Consider the following 19926-nt stretch of genomic DNA (forward strand, 5'->3'; position numbering starts at 1 on the left):
AAATGCCTATCCTGGCCTCAGGCCAGGCACTGGATAGAGGAGGAGGCCCAGCCAGCAAGTCTAGAGCAGTTTTAATGGAGGTGGAGGCTATACAAAGGGCAGGGCCCACTGAAGGAGGGAAAGCAAGGCCATGCTGCCCCCGGCCTGTGCATAGGGCCTCAGCATGGACACCCTTCCGCCACCTCTGGAAAGAGCGGGTGAGCCCTCATGGAAGAGGGAGGGAAAACCAGCTCAGCCCCAACTCCTGGCTTCTGTCTGAGCCAGGCCCCAGGGTGGAGGGCGATTGCTGGTGTCAGGGGTGGGGTGTCTCAGCAGAAACGTCAGGTCTCCCCCACACACAAAAAAAAGCATCAAAAGTCTAGGGACCCTGGCCCCTCCCGTCCCAGTCCCCTGTACGAAAAAGTGCAAAACATTATCACAAAAAGGGGGTCTCGGAGGGGCCCTTAGCCTAAGGCTCCTGAGGCCCGTGCCCTAGCCCTGCCCTGCCCCGGACACCGCGTCCGGCGCGGTCAGGCCCTGGACCGAGGGGCCCTCCCAGGTGGCCCGAGGCCGGCCCGGGCTCAGGCAGGGCCCTGTCATGCAGGTGCCTGGTGGGCACCACCCGCTCCGCCCCACTCCCACCCTCAACTCAGGGCTTCCACCGCCCACTGCCTGCCCCTGCGCGAGACTCTGGGCCAGGACACTGAGCCCGGGGCTGGCTGGAGGTGTTGGGCTGCGAGGAGGGACTGGAGTGAGGAGGGGGGAGTCCGTCTTCCGTGCTCCCGGCTTGGGCCAGTGCTGCCTCTACCGCATCCAGCTCTTCACTGCCCGCCTTCAGCTTGACCCGAAGCAGCGCTGCATATGTGCCATAGCGAGATTTCTGAGGCAGAGGGGCAGGGATGAGCCTGCTGTCCGCCGTCTGCCCAGCCCACCCCCGTCTGCAGCAGGGAGGGAATGCCAAAGAAGGCTAGGAGATGCCATGTTCTTGCCTACCTCTGAAGCCCCAAAAGCCCCCAAGGACTGACTGCGACATGATCCCTGGGTAGTTTGGTGACCTTCTCTGGGCTCTCTCTAGACTGTCAACTGTAACAGCTAATGTTTCTTGAGCCTTTACCAGAGTTGGCAAAACTGAGCACGTAAGAGACATCATCTCCTTTTATTTCCCTAGTGGGGATGGAACGCTGTCCCTGTCCCACAGAAGAGGAAACTGCGGCTCAGAGGGATTAAGCAGTCTGCCCAGGGTCACTTAGCTAGTCCCACTCTTAGAGTCCATGCCATGAATCACTAGTCTGAGCCTCTGTATGGGGACACAGAGGTCCCACCGGTGGAGCAAGGAGCCACAGAGTTGCCCGGGCCGGGAGGCTCACCTCAAACTCCAGATAGGCCTCCTTCTGCCGCTGTTCCTCAGCCTCCTTGCCCCGGGCCTTCTTGCCCAGATGGGCAGCCCGGTGCTGCCGCAACTCACTTGCCATGGCCTTCAGCTTGGCCTCGTGGGTCCGCATCTGCTCCTCCTAGAGGCCGGGGGAGCATGGTCACTCTGGCAGAGACAGTGCCTTTGTGCAAGTTTTTAGAAAAGGTGCCCCATCCTTTGGATGAACAAAGCACCATGTATGGGTTAACCAACAGTATTTCAGCCTCTGCACGCCCCCCTATGGCCCATGTCCTGGTGCACTGGACATCTACATGTATCATACACAGTGGCCTGGAGTGCAGTCGGCCTAGGCCTGCCTCACTCCGTCCCACTGGCACCAGGTGGACAAAGCTGGGGGTACCTGGGGGAGGCGGGTGGCAGCACTGGGCAGCAGAGGGCGGCTGAACTTCTTCTGGGAACTGACAGCAGCTGGGAAGGGGGGTGCGGAGAACATAGCAGCCACCACATTGATGCGAGTGATCCAGGACTGCATCTGCTCCAGGCTCCTGGGGAGACAGCACAGCCATCTGGGACCTGGGCCCAGGGTTCCATCCAGGGATGCCAGTCCTGGCCTGAGAAGGAATGAGGCAATCCAGGGACAAGGGATGGGAGCAAGCTGGGAGTGGAGTGAAGGGGTCTGGGATGGGCAGGAGGAGGGCACTCACGGAGCCTGGAAGAGGAAGACCCGCCAGTCAGCGGTGCGCAAGTAGAAGACGTGGGGCCTCTTGCTGTAGTCACTGGCACGCGTGGCCAGTGCGTGGTGGATGCTGATGGCGTTCTTCAGCTCAGCCTCCGACGGGGCCTCCCCAGGCTGGTACTCCTCCTGTGGGGTGCCCATCTCGTCCTGGCTGCAGTCCCAGCCCAGCTCGACCCGCCCCTACTCCCTCCCCTGAGCCAGCTCAGCCCCAGCCCCTTGAGCTGGCCCCCGTACCTTCTGCAGGTAGAGGATCATGCCCTTGAGGATCCCGTGGAAGTTCTTCCAGCCCCGCTTGCCCCGAGGTGCTGGGGGGAAGGAAGACAAGTCACAGGGGACTGAGACAGGCCCACTCCCATCCATCCCCCAGGCCTCCCCACCTGGCCACGTACTCTTCCTGCAGTCAGGGTCTGCGTGCACCTTTCGCACCAAGGCCCCGTGCTTGTAGACTGCGGCCCCGGGCTCGGGAGTCAGGTCCAGGAAAGGGCTGGAGCCGCTGCCACTGCCCCCGCTGACTCTCTTGATGACCTTGGGGTTGGGGTCGGCCAACTCAGACAGAGAGCGTCTCAGCTCCTCCTCGTCTCTGCAGGTGTGATCACCTCAGAGGGGGCTGGCCGTGTAGCCACGACCCCCCCTTCAGGCCCGGCCTCTGCCACCCAGGAAAGCTCCTCCAGTGTCTGTGAAGAAGGGGCTGGGGGGACTGCCCCTCTCATAGGGCGTGGCTCCCCTCAGCCCAAGGCTCCTGGAGCCACATTTCCGGCCTCAGACCGGGTTGCACCAGGGTGTAGCTGTACCTCCCCACTCAGATCAGGGGTCCTCGAGGCAGCATGTCTCTGCCCCCAGATTAGAGTTCCCAAGGGTAGGACCACGTCTGTCCCTTCCTCCCCTCACGTGTACGCAGCCCCATCCTCTCCATTTCTGCACACACACACACACACACACACACACACACCCCCCTCACTCCCTTCTCCACCAGAGCAGACACATGTCTGAATCAGCCTCTCAACCACACCCAGCACCAGGCTTTACTCGTAGCTTGTTGGCTAAATGGTGGCAGAAGGAGCTTCCTAGTACCTCCTGGTCTGCAAACTCTGTCAGCTATCAGCTAAAGAATCTGATTCTATTTTGTCACTCCCTCATCAAGAACCTGCAGTAGCTCCCTACTGCCTTCCACCTGGAGCCTACACTACATCCTCACCAACACTGTCTCTCTCCTGCCACTCTCCATTCCAGCTAGCCTGCCTCCTCTTGGTCTCCTCACCCCACACTCGTTTCAGCCACCACACATTGGCCTCCCAAATGCCAACTTCCCTCCTTCTCTCCCCAAACAATGCTTCCTCTCCGTCAAGGCTTGCCCCGAGACCAATGCTCACAGAAGCTTTCCCTGATCCCCCCTGTACCCCAGTCCTGAGCTTTGCCTCCTCTGAGGTCTTCTCTCCTGCAGACTGGGAGCTCCCAGCTAAACTGAGCAGTGACTGGACTCTCAGCAGATACCAGCAAGTAGGAGTGATCTATTGACTGTTTAGATGAGGGCTCTACCTCAGACTGGGGGACTCGACTAAAACTAGACCTCCTCCCTCAGACTAGACTCTTCCAAGACTTAACTCTGAGTCTTTCTGTTTCCACTGGGGCTGCCAAGAGTAGACAATTCTGTGACACTCTGGGCTCCCTAGGACCCAGGAGGAGGCTCTCCCTCTACTGGTCGGGGGCCCTACTTCCAGAGACTTCTACTTTCCCACTTGGGTGCCAAGAGACCTCCCCCCATTTGTTTCAGCACCCTCATCCCAGGCCAGCTGACAATGGCTACCCACCCCAACCCAGCTTGTCATAACAACCCAGCTAGAGACAAGACACAGAACCCCACGTCCAGGCGGGCACCTCCAAAAAAGGAAGTGAGGCAGCCTCACTGCCTCTCGTGCTCTCACCCGCCTCCCCGGCTCCACAGCCCCAGGATTCACTCAGCCCATCTCAGTGCTCTGGACCTCTCCAGGCAGCCCCTTCCCGACATCCCATCCCAGCCCCTCACACGCCCCAGGACTCACATGGCCCACTGCAACTTTTCATTCTTGATGGAGCTGTACAAGGCCTGCAGAGGGAGGAACAAACCAAGGGGGTGGGGGGTCAATCCTGGGGGGGAGGTGCACCAATGCCAGAGCTCAGAGCCCTCCCTCCAAGTTTGGGGGAGGAGACAGAACTGGGGGTGGGGATGGGCAGTAGGGTGTAATGACTGACAGGCTCTAGAACAAGGTACTAGGACCCAGGCCCAGGTTTGCCACTTGAGCTGCATGACTTTGGACAAGTCTCCATGGGAAGAACAAACGTAGCACCACGTGGTCGTTTTATTTTTTTTTTTTGGCCACGCCACGCAGCATGCAGGATCTCAGGTCCCTGACCAGGGATAGAACCCACACCCCTGCACTGGGATCTCTTAACCACTGGACGGCCAGGGAAGTCCAAGTACCACGTGTTTACCATAGGGCAAGCAACTAACACAGGACATCCTGGCGTACAGTTTATGTGTAATAAATAGCAACTGCTCTTATCTTTGCTGTTGTTGTTATTGTTAAGAGTCATCCTATTCAGAACCTGGGTGGGGGAAGCACAGCCCTAGAAGGAATGGAAAAGCGCAGCCTAAGAAGCTCTCCTTTCCCCAACCATGTGTTTTGGCCTATTTCGACAGGATAAACCCACACAGGGCATATGGGGAAACTGAGGCCCAGGAACAGGACTCTCCCTGTCACCTCCCTCCTTGGCTAACAGAGAACACACTCCCATGGCTCCCAGCCCCAGTGCAAGCTGAGATCTTCGCCCAACCCAGAGAGCCCCACCAAGCCAAATGCCAGAGTGATCCAGCCCCCTGCCCACGCACATACTTCATGTTCCTGCAGAGTGGACACTAGTCTAAAAGACAATAGTTTTAGCTTCCAAACCCTACACACTCCAAACTCCCTGTGAATTCCCGAACCAGTCACTTGCCTCTGTACAGTTGGCCTGGGGGACCTGCAGGGGCCTTGGGGTGGTCGGAGGAGAGGATGGGTTCCAGTAGTGGCATAGGGGACCCCTCTTCTTGGGAGTAGCCTGCAACGTGGGTTCACACCAGTGGCTCCCACTGTGGGGGCGCTTCCACCAGCCTGTCCGTGAGTGGGTGTGTCCCCAGCACATGCGGCTAAGCGTGTGGCGTGTGATGCCTGCGTGCGAGGAGTTGGATGCAGTGGTGACGTCGGCACCTTCTCCAAGATGGGACACAGCCCCCCACTGCCCACACAACACGGTCTCTGACTCTTTCACTGTCCACTGCTATACCCAACCACAAGGCTTGCCAAGCACCCCACATGGGCACACCCTGGCCAGGGGCAGGTACACCACGACCTCCACCCCACAGCACAACCCAGTCAGATGCATACACAGCACAACCCAGTCAGGTGCATACTCAGCCCTCCCAGCACCACCCCGACCAAACTCAGCAAGGCGCAGACGCTGAGCCCTCACACTCCAACTCTCGGGCCAGGATGTGAAGTGGCCACCGAAAGCCAACCTGTGGTCCTTGTCTCCACCCCTGCAGTTCATCCCCTGCCCCTCTCGGCACTTCCTTTGGCCCACAACGTCTTCCTTCGAAAATTCCTAAACCCCACAGGTGAGCTCCGTCTCATGCTCTCATCTAGAAGGTCCAAAGACCCTTTGGTCTGCGATCCCCAACTTGATCCGAGGGTCTCTGCCCTACCCCCACCCCATGCCCACCCCTGGCTACCCGTGGGCTCTGTCCGTGTCGGGCTCCCCCCTCGGCTTGCGATGCCTTCGGCGCCTCCCTCAAGCCGCCCCCTCAGTCGCGTGCCGCCCTCAGCAACCCCCTCGGTCGTCCCCCAGCCTGGCGTGGGCCGCGGCCCCACCGCCCTCACCGCCTTTTTCTTCTTGCGGCTCTGCAGGCGGCTGACCACCAGGTCGGTGTAGAGCACGGGCTTGAGACTGCGCGAGCGCTGCGGCCAGCCGTAGCACAGGGTCTCCGCGCCGCGGTGGGTGCGCCCGTAGCGCACGGAGCACAGCGAGCGCGAGCGCAGCCGCCCGGCGCTGCTGTGGATGCTGTTGACACCGATCATGCTGGCCCGGCCGGCGCGCCGCGGCCCCCGGCCATGCCGCCGTCCGGCCTCCGCCGCGGACGGCCCGGACGGCCCGCGGACGGCTCCCCCGACAGCCGGCGCGAGCAGCCCGGCCCGGCCCGGCCCGAGCCCGGCCCGGCTCCCACCGACGCACGGAGCGCTCGGCGGCGGCGGCGGCGGCGGCGGCGGCGGCGGCGGCGGCGGCGACGACGCTGTCTGCTCTGCAGCTCGGCGAGAGCGGGTGGGGGGGTGGGCGCCGACGGAGAGGGGAGGGCGAGGGCGAGGGGCGGGGACGGCGCAAAATGGAGGCGTCCGACCGAGAGGAGGGCCCGCCGCGCGCCGTCACGGGGGAGGCGCCTGGGAGGGCCGGTGGGGGGGCGGCGCGGTGGCCTTTTCTAGGGGTGCTGGGAGGTTAGGGCTGTGAGATGGGCTGTCCCTGTAGGGTCTGGAGCGCTCTCCTGTCTCGTCAGGGTGCGGTGGTGAGGAGAAAGGTCGGAACGCCTCCTGGAGGCCCTTTTTTACAGAGCCAGGAGGGGCCACGAGGCTAGAGACAGCGGCGCGGGATGGAGACAGCCGTGGAATTACCCAGCTCACCGACCCGCAGATACTTCAAATGCCCGAGTATATAATCACCTTCAAACACCCCACTTTACATACACCCCAACTAACCAGATGCACCAATACACATTCACCTCAACTCACAGACACTACAAATTCAGAGGTACACCTCAAATTTTACAGTCATTAACTCACAGACATACACCCCCTACTCATGGACACCTGTCATAAACCAGATAGTCAATTCGTAGATATACACCCCAACACACACAAACACCCAACCTACATCCCAACACACTCTAAATCATAAGCCCTAAAGCACAAACACACTGCAAGTCAAAGCCCTATGATTCACAGACCCTAAATCACATATACAAGTCAGCATACACCCCAACTCACTGACGCCCCCCCAGCTCACAGTGGACGGCCCCACTCAAGATACGTTCCCAAACTCAGAAGCTCAACATACCCCACGTTCACAGACACGCCCCAGGACACTCCAGTGCTGTCACATGTATGCGGTGGCCGGGAGACCCCTTTGACAACTCTGGGGGTTTCAAGGGAGTGCAGGCCTTCTCAGATAAAACGCCACCCGATCTGGAAGAGGACTGAAGCCAAGGACCAGGCCACCCCCCTCCTCCTCCCATCCTACCCGCTCCAGTGTAGCTAACCCCTCAGGACCTGGCGCCTGGGCGCGGGGCCTGCCCACTAAGGAGCCAGAAGCGCAGTGTGTAGTCCCAGCTTGGTGCTAACTGGCTTCAGGACCCCGGAAAGCCTTTGTCCCTCTCAGGGCCCCCATCTCCGGGTCCCTCCAGTGCAGCGGTACCAGAGAGGCCTTTGTGGCCGTACACCGTGGGGCGGGGGCTGGGCGCGGGGAGGGAAGTGGTGTACCTATGCGCGCCCCACCGCCCTTGCAGAGACCCACACACACACACCCCACCCCTTTCCTCAGTGAACACTTAAGGAGGGGCGCTAACGAAGCCAAAATACAGGGTCCAGGGTCTGCTGGTCACGTGTTTTCGAGAACTGTTTTCCCCGCCCCCCCCGCCCCCCCCCCCCCCCGCTGCGCGCTGGGACTGCGAGTGCGCATGTTCCGGGAAAGCCAGTCTTGTGGGGGCTGGGGGAGGGGGCGCTCCCCAGGCTGAGTCACTAGAGCTCAGGCTTCCACAGCGGGAACTGTGTGGTGGCAGGCCCCTCCCCGCCCCTCCCTCGGAGGCCTGCTGACAGGTCCCCTGTCCCTCCCCTCCAACGACCTCTGCCCCGCCCCGCCCCACCCCCCACCTTGAGCAGCTCTCTGGGGAAGTCGCCGCCTTCGTTGAGGCCCTCCAGGTTACCAATGAAGTCTCCGCAGGTCATGCGCTTCCCGATGTTCTAATGGAGGGCACAGAGGCCTCTGAGCTTGGGGAGTCCTTCGCCTCCCAGGCCTTGAGGGCCTGGACGGGGTGCTCCGGGCTCCCTCCCGCCAGCCCCCCTACTCACGTGGCCGTGGAGATCCGTATTGAGTAGCATGAGGGCGCAGGTCAGCGTGTGCGCACCGTCTAGGAGAGAATTGACATTCAGCCTTGGCCACCTCGCAGGGACTCTTCCACATCTATCTTCCTCAATCTTCCAGTTCATCCCCTGCCCCCTTTCAGGAACCCCTTTGGCTCACAACCACACTTTTGTTAAGTCCCCGACCCCATTAGCAAACCCCTCCAGAGCAAAGACCTCTCTCTTCCAGTAAATCCCTCAGATGGGACCTCTCCCTCTTCTTAGGTCACCCTACCTAACTCCCTAAGGTTCTGGGGGCAGCCCACTGCTTGCCCCCAACACCAACATGCCTCTGTGTCTATGCAAGCCATTGGGCCCCACACAGTTACGCAGACCAAATAGAATCCCTACTCAGGCCAAGCACTGTCTTGCACATGTATGCAAACAACGGCATGCAAACACACCTGCCACGTGCCTCTTCACAACACACACTAGACCCTACCTAGCACTATACCTGCCCACATGCACAGTTCCACATCTGTGCAGCCGTGCCAGTACTGTCTGCATACATACATGAATGCTTGCATGCCTGCAAGCTCATGCATTCGGGTACTTCTGCACACACACTCATGCTGCTTTGCACAGATGTGCCCATCTGCCTCAGTGACCAGCCAGGAATGCCCTGCCCCGGGCCTCCTCACCCTCTGAGGACAGGGCTCCAGGATTGCACTGGAAGTATCTCTGGGAGAAGTGGGCCAGCACGCGCTCCCGTTCCTGGGTCTCACCCATTAAGGCCAGCTCCTTCAGAAACACCCTGGGGAGGTGGGAAGAGGGGACATGTCACCTCTACCCAAGGTCCCCTTACCAGGCAGCCCTGGCTCTTGGCCATGCCCAGACAGCTTGGGAAAGGGTGACTTCAGGGCAGTTTAGGGGAGTCACGGGGCTCAGAGGAGGCATAACTGAGGCCCTGCGCACCAGGCCTGGAGAGTAGGCGCTGCCCTCAAAGGGCTGGACACCCACCTGAGAGCTTGGTCCAGAGTCATGCCCGTGAAGACAAAGAACTTCAGGTACTCTCCAGCCACAAGTTTGCTGAAGTCATTGCTGTGGGCAGGGCAGAGAGACAGGTGGAGTCTCAAGGGGAAGTGTCAAGGGGCCAGGTGGGGTTTACCTAGAGACCTGGGGGTATTAGATACAGGGGATGTGGAGGTGCTGCCCACAGGATGCATTCCTTCTCCCCCCATTCTCAATCCCAGCCCAGTGCCTTTACTTCTTGCCCAGGTGCCGGGCCACATCCGCCTTCCTGAAGCCGTCTAGTCGGTACAGCCTCTTAGCTAGGCGCTGCGCAGCCTCCAGGTCTGCTTTCTGCCCATTAGACAAGGTGTCTGTGCTTCCCAGGGCCAGGCGCTCTGTGCTGTCCAGCTCTGAGTCCGAATCAGACACGAGCTGGCTCAGGGGCGGTTCACTGCCAGGGTAGAACACCAGCTCAGAGGTGGGGCAAGCCCTCGGGGGCCATCCAGATCCTTCCTCTGCCTCCAGACCCAGTAGACAGAGAAGGGAAGATTGGGACATGGGGAAGGCATTTTTCTTTTCTCCAGAGAAGGAGATTCCTTCCTTCAGCCTACTCCATCATTACCACCTCTGTGTGGAAGTCCTGCCTCAAATCTAACCCACATCCAGGTTGCTGCTTTGGGAGTTCTGGCTGCTTTCCCCAAAGCTCCCTAAGTTTGCTATTAGACATAGATTCCCCATTCCCACACTGGACCTACTCAGGACAGAGTCTTCTGTGTCTGAGGCTATGGGCAAAGATAGGATAGATGGACTGCTAGGGAGGAACAGTGGAGGGTCAGACAAAGATGTGAGGGCAGCAGGGACACTTTCCTGCTCCTATGTCTTTCCTCTTCCCGCCTTTTAGGGAGAGGAGCCTCCTCCAGTCCTTCTCTTACACCCTCAAAGAAGTAGGCTCTGGGGTAGAGGGTATTGGGGGTCAGAGTGAATTCCTCATCCCCTGTCTCCTTCTGCCTTCCTTTCCCACCCCAGCTGCTCTACTCACAAAGCCACCTGTCACCCCAGAGACAGAGGCCGGAAACTCCTAGTTGCTAGGCAACCGTCTCCCTGGCCACCCCCTCCTGTTGCCATGGCTTCAGTGACTGAGAGGGTAGCTGGCAGAGGGGAGAGCAGAAAGGTTAGACTGGTGAAAGGACTTCCTGGAGAAGGGTGAGAGACTCTAGATTGGAGGGGGGAGGTGACATGGGAGGGAAGCAAAAGAAGCTGGTGGCTGCATCTTTGGGAGAAACCTCCAGGCTGACTGAGGGTAAGATCAGAAGAATTCTAAGCAGGTTAGGGCTCTGTCTGGGGAGGGAAGGGCCCTTCTAGAGAAAGAGGAGGGTGTCCTCTAGGGACCCTTCAATCCTAAACCATGGTTTCGCAAGTCACTGGATCTGAGACCAAGGCTGCAGGCTGTGAGGGGCTCCCACTCACAGCCAATGGAAGTAGTCCTCCAAATGAGAAAACACATCTGTATCCCCTAACCACTCCTATCAGGGGTCAAGAATATAAACTACATCTTCACACTCAGGCTCTGTCCCTTAGAGCAACTGTTCCTGGGGCCCTGGGGCCCTGGGGCCTCAAGTCTGAGGACCCAAAGGAATCACTCACCTGCCCAGGGGAGCTGCCCCCAGCCCGTAGCTGTCTTCTGAGCGGCAGGGACTAGGGGGCTCCCTCCTTGGGGCCTGCTTGGCCTCTGCCTCCTCTTCCTCCCCTCTCTGTGTCCAAGGCCCATCAGCAGCAGAGCTGGTACCAGAATCCGGTTCGAGAGGGGCAAGTGGGGCAGAAGCAGGTGGGTCAGGCCTGGGGGCAGGGGGCTGGGGAGGCAGCTCAAAGGTGAAGAAGGGGCTCTGGGTTGGGCCAGGTGAGGCCAGGGCCTCCAGCGAGGCGAGGCTGGTGTAGGAGGTGCCCTTGGCCCGGTGTGACTCCAAGATGGCTTCAAACACACAACTGAAAGAGTCGGGCCCATCAGCCAAGGGGCTGGTCCCAGGTAGAAAGGGCAGGGGCGACTTGAGAGGCCCGGAGTGAGGCATTCGGGTGCCTGGCCTGCAGGGGTGGGGAGGAGAATCTCTGATCAGGGGCCTACAGGACAGCTCTCAGGTAGCATTTCATTGAACTTTCATACCGACTCTGTGAAGGGGATTATCATCCCCTTTCTACAGGCTCCCAGCCCCCGAAAAGAGCCACCCGAGTATGGGGTCCCCACCACAGGTTTGCCAAGCTATTTAGTGACCCTGGAGCACCCCAGCCCTACCCATACCCAACACCCAATCCCCTTTCTCTCTCACTCCCTGTTAATCTCCCTTTCTCCTCCTTCTCCCTGATCCTCTCTCCTTCTGCCATCCCATTTCTATTTCTGGCAACATCTTAGGAAAAGAAGATGAGGTTCCAGGCTGCAATGGGGTGTGAGACAGAGAGGAAGGCCCCTACACTCCACGTTCTCCTGCCGGGATCCAGGATCTAGCCTGATGCTCCCGGGCCCCCAGGCTTGATTTTGACCTCAGCCTGTCACTCTGCCCCTGGCCCTCATTAGAACACCTTTCTTCCTCTATCCTGGCTGCCCCTACCCTCCTGGGCTCTTGCTGATGGGTCCCCCCCCCCCCCCCCCCCCCCCGCACCCTGCCAGGCCGCAGGCCTCTGTCCGGAATCCCGAGTGCTACAGCGCCCCGTCAGCACACCGCTTTGTCCTGACATTCCTGGCCCCACCCTTGTCTCTATTCCCATCCCTTTGAGCCCAACTCTGGCTCTGGGCCAGTGGGAAGGAGCAAGCCACTTTCCTCTCCCACTCCCCCACTCACCGGGCCCCTTCTGAGGCCTCAAACACCTCGTCGTCCACATCCTCTTCCCCACCTGCCTCATCCTCATCCTCATTGCCACTGCCCAGGCTGGAACGAGGGCCAAGGCATGGGCCGGGACGTGGGGCAGGTGGGCGGGCAGTGCCAGGCGGGCCCTCAGAGCTGGGCTGACTCTCGATGGCCGAGTCAGCCTCTTCCCGCTCAGCCAGCACCTCATCGATGTCGGTCTCGCGGTAGCACCTCAGGGGCACTGTGTCCAGGTCCGTCTCGGAGTACTTGGTTGCTCGCCCCACAGCCACCCCAGAGCCCTGCCCTGAGCCCACCCCAGGTGGAGATGGGGGGGCCTGCTCTGGGGGCTTAGCACCTGCAGTGTGCACAGGCATCCTGGTCAGGAGGTTATTCAGGTCAGCTCCCTGTCCTGATTCTGTTCTCAGAAGGAACTCTCCCCCACTGCCTCAAACTGGCAGGAAGTTCTTTCACTGTCTAGCCGCCATTCCTCCTGCTACAAACTCAGCTTGTTCCTGGTGCCAGTGGAGCTCATTTCAAATCAAGTTCTTATCAAACAGCTTTGAGGGGCCTGAGGAAGACCAGCCTCTTTTCTACTCCAAGGAATGACCCTTGACATCCTGCCATCCCCTCCCTCCACTACCCAGCTTCCTCCAAGTGCCCAACCTAGCTGCCATCCCCCAACCCCCTATCATAACACAGATGGATAGACTGAGGCCTAGAGAGGCATTAGCTGACTCAGAAGCCCAGGAAAGAATAGGGGGAGGTTTAAAGGAAGGCTCCCTAGCCCGCCATGGCTGCTGTGGAAAAGGCCCTGTCCTGTTCCCCTTGTCTCAGTCCCAGGCCTTACCTGAGCTGGGGGAGTCCAAAGAGCCATAGAAGAATTCCCATTTGGCTCGAGCGATTCTCTGGGCATGAGAGGAGACTTCTCTGGGTGAGGACCAGGTGTCCCCCTAAGCCAAGGAGGGAGACATAGACACAGGCACCCAGAGATAAAGCCAGACACACAAAGACACAAGAACATGGGACAGAAACACAGAACGAAAAACATACAGGGACAGAGGTGCAGAGACATAAGGACAAACAAAGAGGGCAAGAAAGAGGCAGATTTAGCACAGATTGAAGGATTCAGAGTGAACAGCTGATAGGCCCAAGACCACCAAGAAGACAAGCCTTGGCCTTTGCTGGGTCTCTGGGGTTCCAGGGAGCCCAAGGGAGATCACATACCTGGTTAAGGAGTCCAGTGTCAGCAGGTCCTCGGAATAATGTGGCCAGGTGCTCAGAGGGTCCCCCCAGCCCATTGGGGAGAGAGGAGTAAAGGCCGTCTGCTCCAACCTGAGGTTGAGCTGGTGGCCCGTGTAAAAGGCCCTGGCTGCCAGGCAGAGCTGAGCCTCCTCCAGCTGGGAGTGGGTCTGATGTGGATGCTTCTAGCCGCAACTTTCGGTTGGAGCCAGGACCAAGGGCTGGGGTGGGACTGGGAGGAGAGACCCCACCCAGGTCCCAGCTCCGACTCAAGCCTCCGGGAGCAGGTAGCCCATTCAGTGGCCTCACGCTGGCCTTCTCCACAAAGCGGAATATGACCACAGAGCTCCGGGCCCCTGGTGGGGGCTGCCCAGTGGGTGAAGAGGGTGCCCAGGGTGAGGGAGCAACACGGGGTGAAGGGGGGCCACGCAGGGGTGTACAGGGTGCTGTCACACGTCCAAGTTCCCGGCCTTGGGGACTTGGACCTGCCACCCGCCGTAGTAGGGAGCCTGTGCTACCATACATGCTGGCGGGGGGGCTCTGGGGCACTGGGCCTTCGGGGAGCCAGCGGCGTGGGCATCGTGGCGGGGAGATGGCACAGTCGCCTTCCGAGCAGAAGCGCATGGCACCCTGGGCCATGCTGGGGCCGGGGGTCAGGCTGGGGGGGCAGGGATGGCCAGGCCAGGTGGGGAGTGAGGGCGCAGCATACTCTTCAGACAGGCCTGCAAGAGAGGAAGGGGAGGAGGGGGTGAACTGCCGGGGAGTCGGGTGGACAGGAGAGCAGAGACAGGGAAGGGAAAGCTGGCTGGGGTCACTGAGCACCAGGGGTCTAGCCCATGCCGGGAATATGGCATCATTGATCCCACCCCTGGGGGTGGTGATCAGTCTTCCTGCTGGGGCTACTTCCATGGAAGCCTGAAGAGAAAAGAATTGTACCCCCAGTGGGCCCCTGGCTCCTCTCCTTTCTGCCTGGGGGCTCTAAGCACCACCCTGGGAGGAGAGAGGAAGGTATTTCAGAAGTTGAGTGAGCCCAGAGTTCCTGTGGCATTTTGGAACTACTTCTGGTGGGGGAGGGGAAGACTGCTACCCCACCCTCAGGACCAGAAGTATCAGCCAGCCATCATCATCGTCCAGCCATGGACCTTCCACAGTCTCTCTATAGAAGCCCCTCACTCAGGGGGAGAGAACTCAGGCCTCCTGGAAGGAGAGGGAGGAAGAATGGGGGTGGTATATAGGGACATGAGGGGCTGAGAGGCATAGGTGAAAGGGAAGAGAAAGGCCTGAACAGAGGCTCCTCCTCTACTACATACATGCTGAATGGGAAAGGGACATTCTTGTTCTCCATACAGGTACACATACTCATGCACACACACACATAAGGACAAATAATATCAGTACACAGCTAACACATTCATAGACAACACCCTCCAGCACACACAGACACAGGCACACACACACATTGCTCAAAGACACACCCTCATACACTCTCACAGTCATAACAAATATGTGTGTAATGGAAAGGCACATGCTTGTTTTACACACACACTGCAATCAAACAGGAACACACAAAGAGATACCCAAATATACACACAGACCCTCATTCTCCAAGGCACATAGAGACACAGGCATATCAGACACTCACAGACACTTACTGGTCACAGTCACACACATACAGATGCATCCTCACACACATCCGTAAACAGGGACATACACCCTCTCCCCCAACCCCCACTAGTCACTGGTCTCTGGGGGGGGGCAGCGTGAAGGCTGAACCAGACCCTCTCCCCATCTCTCCCCCCACCCCCCAGGCGTATGACAGATCTTGTCCAACCCAGGAAGGACCATAAAGGGGTAAAAGGTCCCCTGGTGGCAATGCAGGGTAGGGGCAAGGGTCAGGAGCAGCAACCCTGCCAGGCAGGTTTCTGAAGCTCAATCGGGGCCCAGCGCACCCCCAGTGCAGCCCTGGACTCGAGCCGCCTCAGTACTCACCGCTGCTCGCCTGGAGCTGGGGCCGAGGAGAGGCAGGGGAGAGGCTGGGCCCAGCTCAGCTGTGAAGGCAGCGCGACTCCCGCTTGCTCCCGCTTGCTCCAGGCCCGCCCGCCTCTCAGTCCCTCCTTCCCCCCTACGCGCGGCTCAGAGCTAATCCTCCCCCCCACCCCGCCCTTTCCCGGGGCCCTGAGCCCCGGAGGCTGGCCCCCCTTCTCGACGCTAGGTCCCCGCTGGGCAATCCCGCCAACCTGAGACCCGCCCCTGAGGAGGGGGAGGACGTATGGAACCTCTGGTTTGTTCTTCAGACCCTCACATGACCCACCCCAATCGTGTCCACGTCCCTCTCGTCCACCACCCCGAGCCGCACGCAGGACCCAGCTGCACACGCGTGTCCCGCTCCAGACCCCACGCGTGTCCCTAGGAGGTTGCCACATGACCTGTTACATGCCACATGCGCTCCCGCCCCCACGAGCACGCGGCCGCGCCAGCACACGGTACGGGTGTAGACTGGACCCGCCCCCTAAATCCAGAAGACCATCAATTTATGGAAGAAAGATCTAGAGAGCACTGCCTTAAAACCTCCGGATGTTCTAAGACCAGGACTCAGGAGACACAACCCTGACCACTCGCCCAGGATGCAGCAGAAGGGATGTTAGTCAGACTTCAAAAAGAACTTCCTTGCTGCCTGAGTTAGGCATCCTGCCCGTCTGGTAAGAGGTTAGACGGAATGACGCCTGGACTAGAGGAAGTGGGAGACAGGCAACCCTTGTGTCCTTGGCCAAGGTAGAAGCGGGCCCGGCTATTTTAAGAAAGCACCGCTAAAGTTACTAGGACAACTGCTCTCCTTGGGAACTCCAGGGCAGGCAAGTGGTGACCTCGGAAGGAAGAAGGGGTCTGTTCGAGTGGTCAGGGGGCGCAAGAACTTGCGGGGCGGGGGTGCGCGGGGCTCACCGCGGGGAGGGGCTGTGCGGGCTCGGCGTGGTGCTGAAGGGGACAGCGCCAGATTTGTCACACTGCGCAGGCGCAGAAGCGGGAACAACGCTGGGATGGGGAGGAGGCGCGCGGCCCGAGGTGGTGCGCGCCCACTTGACTCTATCTTAGCACAGATCTGTCCTCCCAGCTACCCTTCCCCAAGCAGGCGGAGGAAAAGGGAGCAAGTCCCTCACCCAAACTGACCCTCCTTGGTCCTTCCCCGCTGCTGTTTACTCCCTTCTCGCATCATGGGAGTGGGGGTGGGGTGGGGGAGGGTGGAGGAGTGTGAAAGGGATTTTGGGAAAACCAGGATGCCTGAGTTCTTTATCCCGACTCGCTTGACCCCGGACAAGGTGCTGCCTCTCCAGGGCCTCGGTTTCATCTTCAAAGTGGAGTGACGGAACAGACATGCCCACCTTGCAGAGATGCCGAAGCCCTGATAATGGATGGGAAGCATTTTTCGTTATGAAGAGGCAGGTGAAACGGTTGCACGACGGGAAAGTGCAACCCTGCTGGGGCCGGGGTGGGGGTGGGGGGATGGGAGCTATCTGGGAGAGCAGTAGCCCTAGGCCTCCTTCACATCCTCCCCGCCAATGGATGATGGGGAAAGCACTGCTCCAGAGGTTCCCTGGAGCAGACTCTGAACTACGATCTGGGGACGCAGTGAGAGGGCAACCCAGAGTCTGAGCCCAGAGCTCTGTGTGTGTGTGGGGGGATTACTGCCCCAGGGCGGGCCCAGCCCCAGACCCCACAACTAAACCCCCAGGCCAACCGATAAGCAGTATTCCTCGCGGGCTGACCTGAACACTTATTCTTCTCAGGACCCTAGACCTCCTGGGTAAAGGAAAGGGACCCAGTTGGAGATACAGTCCTTCTTCTCGACCCTACATTTCTCCCTCCAAGGTGTAAACCCGTTACAAATCTTCCGGGAGTGGAAGGGGTTGGATAGCTCTGTACTTCACAATTAACCAGGGATGGGAGGTTTGGGCAAGTTTGCTTGATGAAGGAAGAAAAATTCTAGCTTTCCCCATTCAATTCATTCAGCAATTCTTGGGCATCTACTACGTGCCAGGCAATAAGAGCCTGGACAATTTTTCCCCATTTTTCAAACTCGCTAAACGCGATCAGAGGGCAGAGAAAATAGGCCCAGAACCTTAACAGTCCTGGCCCCGCCCCTTATACGCTTGGCTTTGCCTGCTCCTCCCATCACTTCACTTTGAGGCGGCCACTAGCCCAAAACGAAAAAAGCCAGTCTCTGCTGCACCATCGCATTCTTCAGCCTCGGGTCTCAAGCCCTGTAGCGGAGAAGGCGAGGTCTAACTTTATACCACCGGCCTGTTTCGCCTTCAGTTTCGGGATCCATCCGGAACACTTTCAGACAGGATCCTCAGTGAGCCGGCACTCGATTGAATCGGTCTGTCTCTACAGCCAAAGTAGGCGGGTTCGCTGCGGCCGCTCCAGGCCAAAGCAAGAAGACCTTACTGCGCACGCGCAGTAGACAGCCAATGGAGCCACCAATGGAGCTGTCCGGAGGGGAGCAAGAGCCCGGAGCCGTCAGGTACCGAGCACCGAAGGGGCCGAGAGAGGGAAAAAAGGCCTGGGGGAGGATAGCTGAACCAGGGCCGGGTCTGGGGGTCGCTTTTAGGAGCCGGGGCTTAGGAGCATAACGGAGGCGGACTCGCAGGTAACAGCAACCCGGTGACGCCGCCGCCAACGCCCCTTTGCCCGCAGGCTCCTGGACCTGCCCTGGGAAGACGTGCTGCTCCCACACGTCCTGAGCCGTGTGCCGCTGCGCCAGCTGCTCCGGCTGCAGCGCGTCAGTCGGGCCTTCCGGGCGCTAGTGCAGCTGCACCTGGCCGGGCTGCGCCGCTTCGACGCCGCTCAGGTAAGCCTGGGGCCGGAGCCCCACCCACTTCTGCCCCCGCCCCGGCTCCAGCCCCGCCTCTAACCTCCAGTCCCCAGCCCTGAACCTCCAGCCCCCAGCTCTGCTGTCTACCCTTTGGGATCCCCCTTGGGCCTCTAGGAATGACCTGGAAGCGATCCAACCAGCGAGAAGTACTCTCAAAGGGCGAGTACCGGGAATCAACTCAGAGGGCGCGTAGGGTCTCTCTTGGGAGGTCAGGTGGCAAGCCCCGAGGGCGACCTGCTGCCAGGAAAGCACTCCTCAGGGACGGGTAGGCAGCGTCCGCTCCCGTAACCAGCTGAGAGTCGAGGTGCTTCCCCGCCCGTAGGTGGGTCCGCAGATCCCGCAGGCCGCATTGGCCTGGTTGCTGCGGGACGCCGAGGGGCTGCAGGAGCTGGCGCTGGCGCCGTGTCACGAATGGCTGTCGGACGAGGATCTGGTGCCGGTGCTGGCGCGGAATCCCCAGCTGCGGAGTGTGGCGCTGGCCGGCTGCGGGCAACTGAGCCGCCGCGCGCTGGGGGCGCTGGCCGAGGGCTGCCCCCGCCTGCAGCGCCTTTCGCTCGCGCACTGTGACTGGGTAGATGGGCTGGCGCTGCGCGGCCTCGCTGACCGCTGTCCGGCCCTTGAGGAGCTGGACCTCACCGCCTGCCGACAGCTCAAGGATGAAGCCATCGTGTACCTGGCACAGAGGCGCGGCGCAGGCCTTCGCAGCCTCTCGCTGGCGGTCAACGCCAATGTGGGGGACGTCGCCGTCCAGGAGTTGGCTCGCAACTGCCCGGAACTCCAGCACCTCGACCTAACCGGCTGCCTCCGGGTTGGAAGCGACGGTGTCAGGTGCCTGGGCCTGGGGTCGGTGGGATGGGAGGAGGGCAATCAATTAGCCTCTGGGGGTCGGGGCGGGCTGTAGTTGTCGAAAGGCAGAACTGGGGTTTCTGTATCTTCCTGCTACCACGGTACCCCCATTCTGAACAGGAAGGGCCTCTAGGAATGCCTAGGCCAGAGAGCCCACAGTTTAAAAACTTTTTTGAACCAGTATTTACACATTGGGAGATTCCACATACAGAGTACAAAAGTCAGATTTCTGGCTGTTCTTCAACAAGGGGAAAACCTTGCAATCCTGGGCACAGCTGAGAAGCAGGTTCCCTGTTTCAGAGACAGGAAGTCTCCGGTTCACTGGACGCATTAAATGCATGACCCCAAACCGGGTCTCCTCCCTTCTGTACGGAGGGAAGAAGTATACCCCGAACTGGAGGGAGACAGGGGCTTTGCCGGCTCCCCCACCGTGGGTGTAGCGGCTTCATGCCCCTCACCTCACCCGGCTCCTCCCCCAGGACGCTGGCCGAGTACTGCCCCGCGCTGCGCTCGCTGCGGGTGCGGCACTGCCACCATGTGGCCGAGCCCAGCCTAAGCCGTTTGCGGAAGCGCGGCGTGGACATCGATGTGGAGCCTCCGCTTCATCAGGCCCTGGTGCTGCTACAGGACATGGCAGGCTTTGCACCCTTTGTCAACCTGCAGGTCTGACCCGCCTGCCGATGGGCACAGCTGGACTGTGTGGCGGGGCCTCACTGTGAACCGTAGGGAAACTGAACTGTGGGGGCCAAGCCTGAGAGGCCAGTGCCCTGCCCTACCCTGGAGCTTCAAATAAAGAGCTTTTTACCCCTTCTTGCCTGGAGCTGCTGCCCTGTTGGAGATAGGGGATGTGAGGCTGGGAGAGACAGACACAGTACTCCAGCACCCCAGCTGTGAAATGACCAGAATGCACTCACACC

At 59.9% G+C, this 19926-nt stretch overlaps 3 protein-coding genes across 4 annotated transcripts; 1 reads left to right on the forward strand and 2 right to left on the reverse strand.

Annotated features, from left to right (window-relative positions):
- Positions 1 to 54: 54 nt before the first annotated feature.
- PSD (pleckstrin and Sec7 domain containing) lies at positions 55 to 18521 on the reverse strand. 2 transcript variants are annotated; one of them, XM_089897303.1, is made up of 17 exons: positions 17301 to 18521; positions 13279 to 14017; positions 12902 to 13004; positions 12049 to 12409; positions 10862 to 11296; positions 9474 to 9668; positions 9227 to 9307; positions 8908 to 9020; positions 8216 to 8274; positions 8018 to 8107; positions 4127 to 4170; positions 2477 to 2667; positions 2322 to 2392; positions 2056 to 2213; positions 1752 to 1896; positions 1347 to 1490; positions 55 to 859 (listed from the first exon to the last, which is right to left on the reverse strand). In XM_089897303.1, the coding sequence occupies exons 1-17, from the start codon at positions 17354 to 17356 to the stop codon at positions 629 to 631; spliced, it is 3216 nt and encodes a 1071-aa protein (XP_089753429.1). In that variant the 5' UTR covers positions 17357 to 18521; the 3' UTR covers positions 55 to 628. The 2 variants fall into 2 exon arrangements, with proteins under 2 accessions (XP_089753429.1, XP_022424628.1); XM_022568920.3 differs by lacking the exon at positions 17301 to 18521 and adding an exon at positions 15283 to 15448 and having other exon boundaries at positions 13279 to 14015.
- LOC149747310 (uncharacterized) lies at positions 4177 to 7535 on the reverse strand. The gene is made up of 3 exons (XM_089898409.1): positions 7490 to 7535; positions 5981 to 6399; positions 4177 to 5272 (listed from the first exon to the last, which is right to left on the reverse strand). Exons 1-3 carry the CDS (start codon positions 7533 to 7535, stop codon positions 4838 to 4840), a joined length of 900 nt encoding a protein of 299 aa, XP_089754535.1. The 3' UTR covers positions 4177 to 4837.
- On the forward strand, positions 16787 to 19820 carry FBXL15 (F-box and leucine rich repeat protein 15). The gene is made up of 4 exons (XM_022568932.3): positions 16787 to 17812; positions 17986 to 18139; positions 18486 to 18991; positions 19489 to 19820. Exons 1-4 carry the CDS (start codon positions 17760 to 17762, stop codon positions 19676 to 19678), a joined length of 903 nt encoding a protein of 300 aa, XP_022424640.1. The 5' UTR covers positions 16787 to 17759; the 3' UTR covers positions 19679 to 19820.
- The last annotated feature ends 106 nt before the right edge of the window (positions 19821 to 19926 follow it).

This window comes from Delphinapterus leucas, chromosome 16 (genome assembly GCF_059928025.1).
Source record: "Delphinapterus leucas isolate spDelLeu-1000000601 "Yukka" chromosome 16, BTC_Dleu_Yukka2, whole genome shotgun sequence".
NCBI classification, from domain to species: Eukaryota; Metazoa; Chordata; class Mammalia; order Artiodactyla; family Monodontidae; genus Delphinapterus; species Delphinapterus leucas.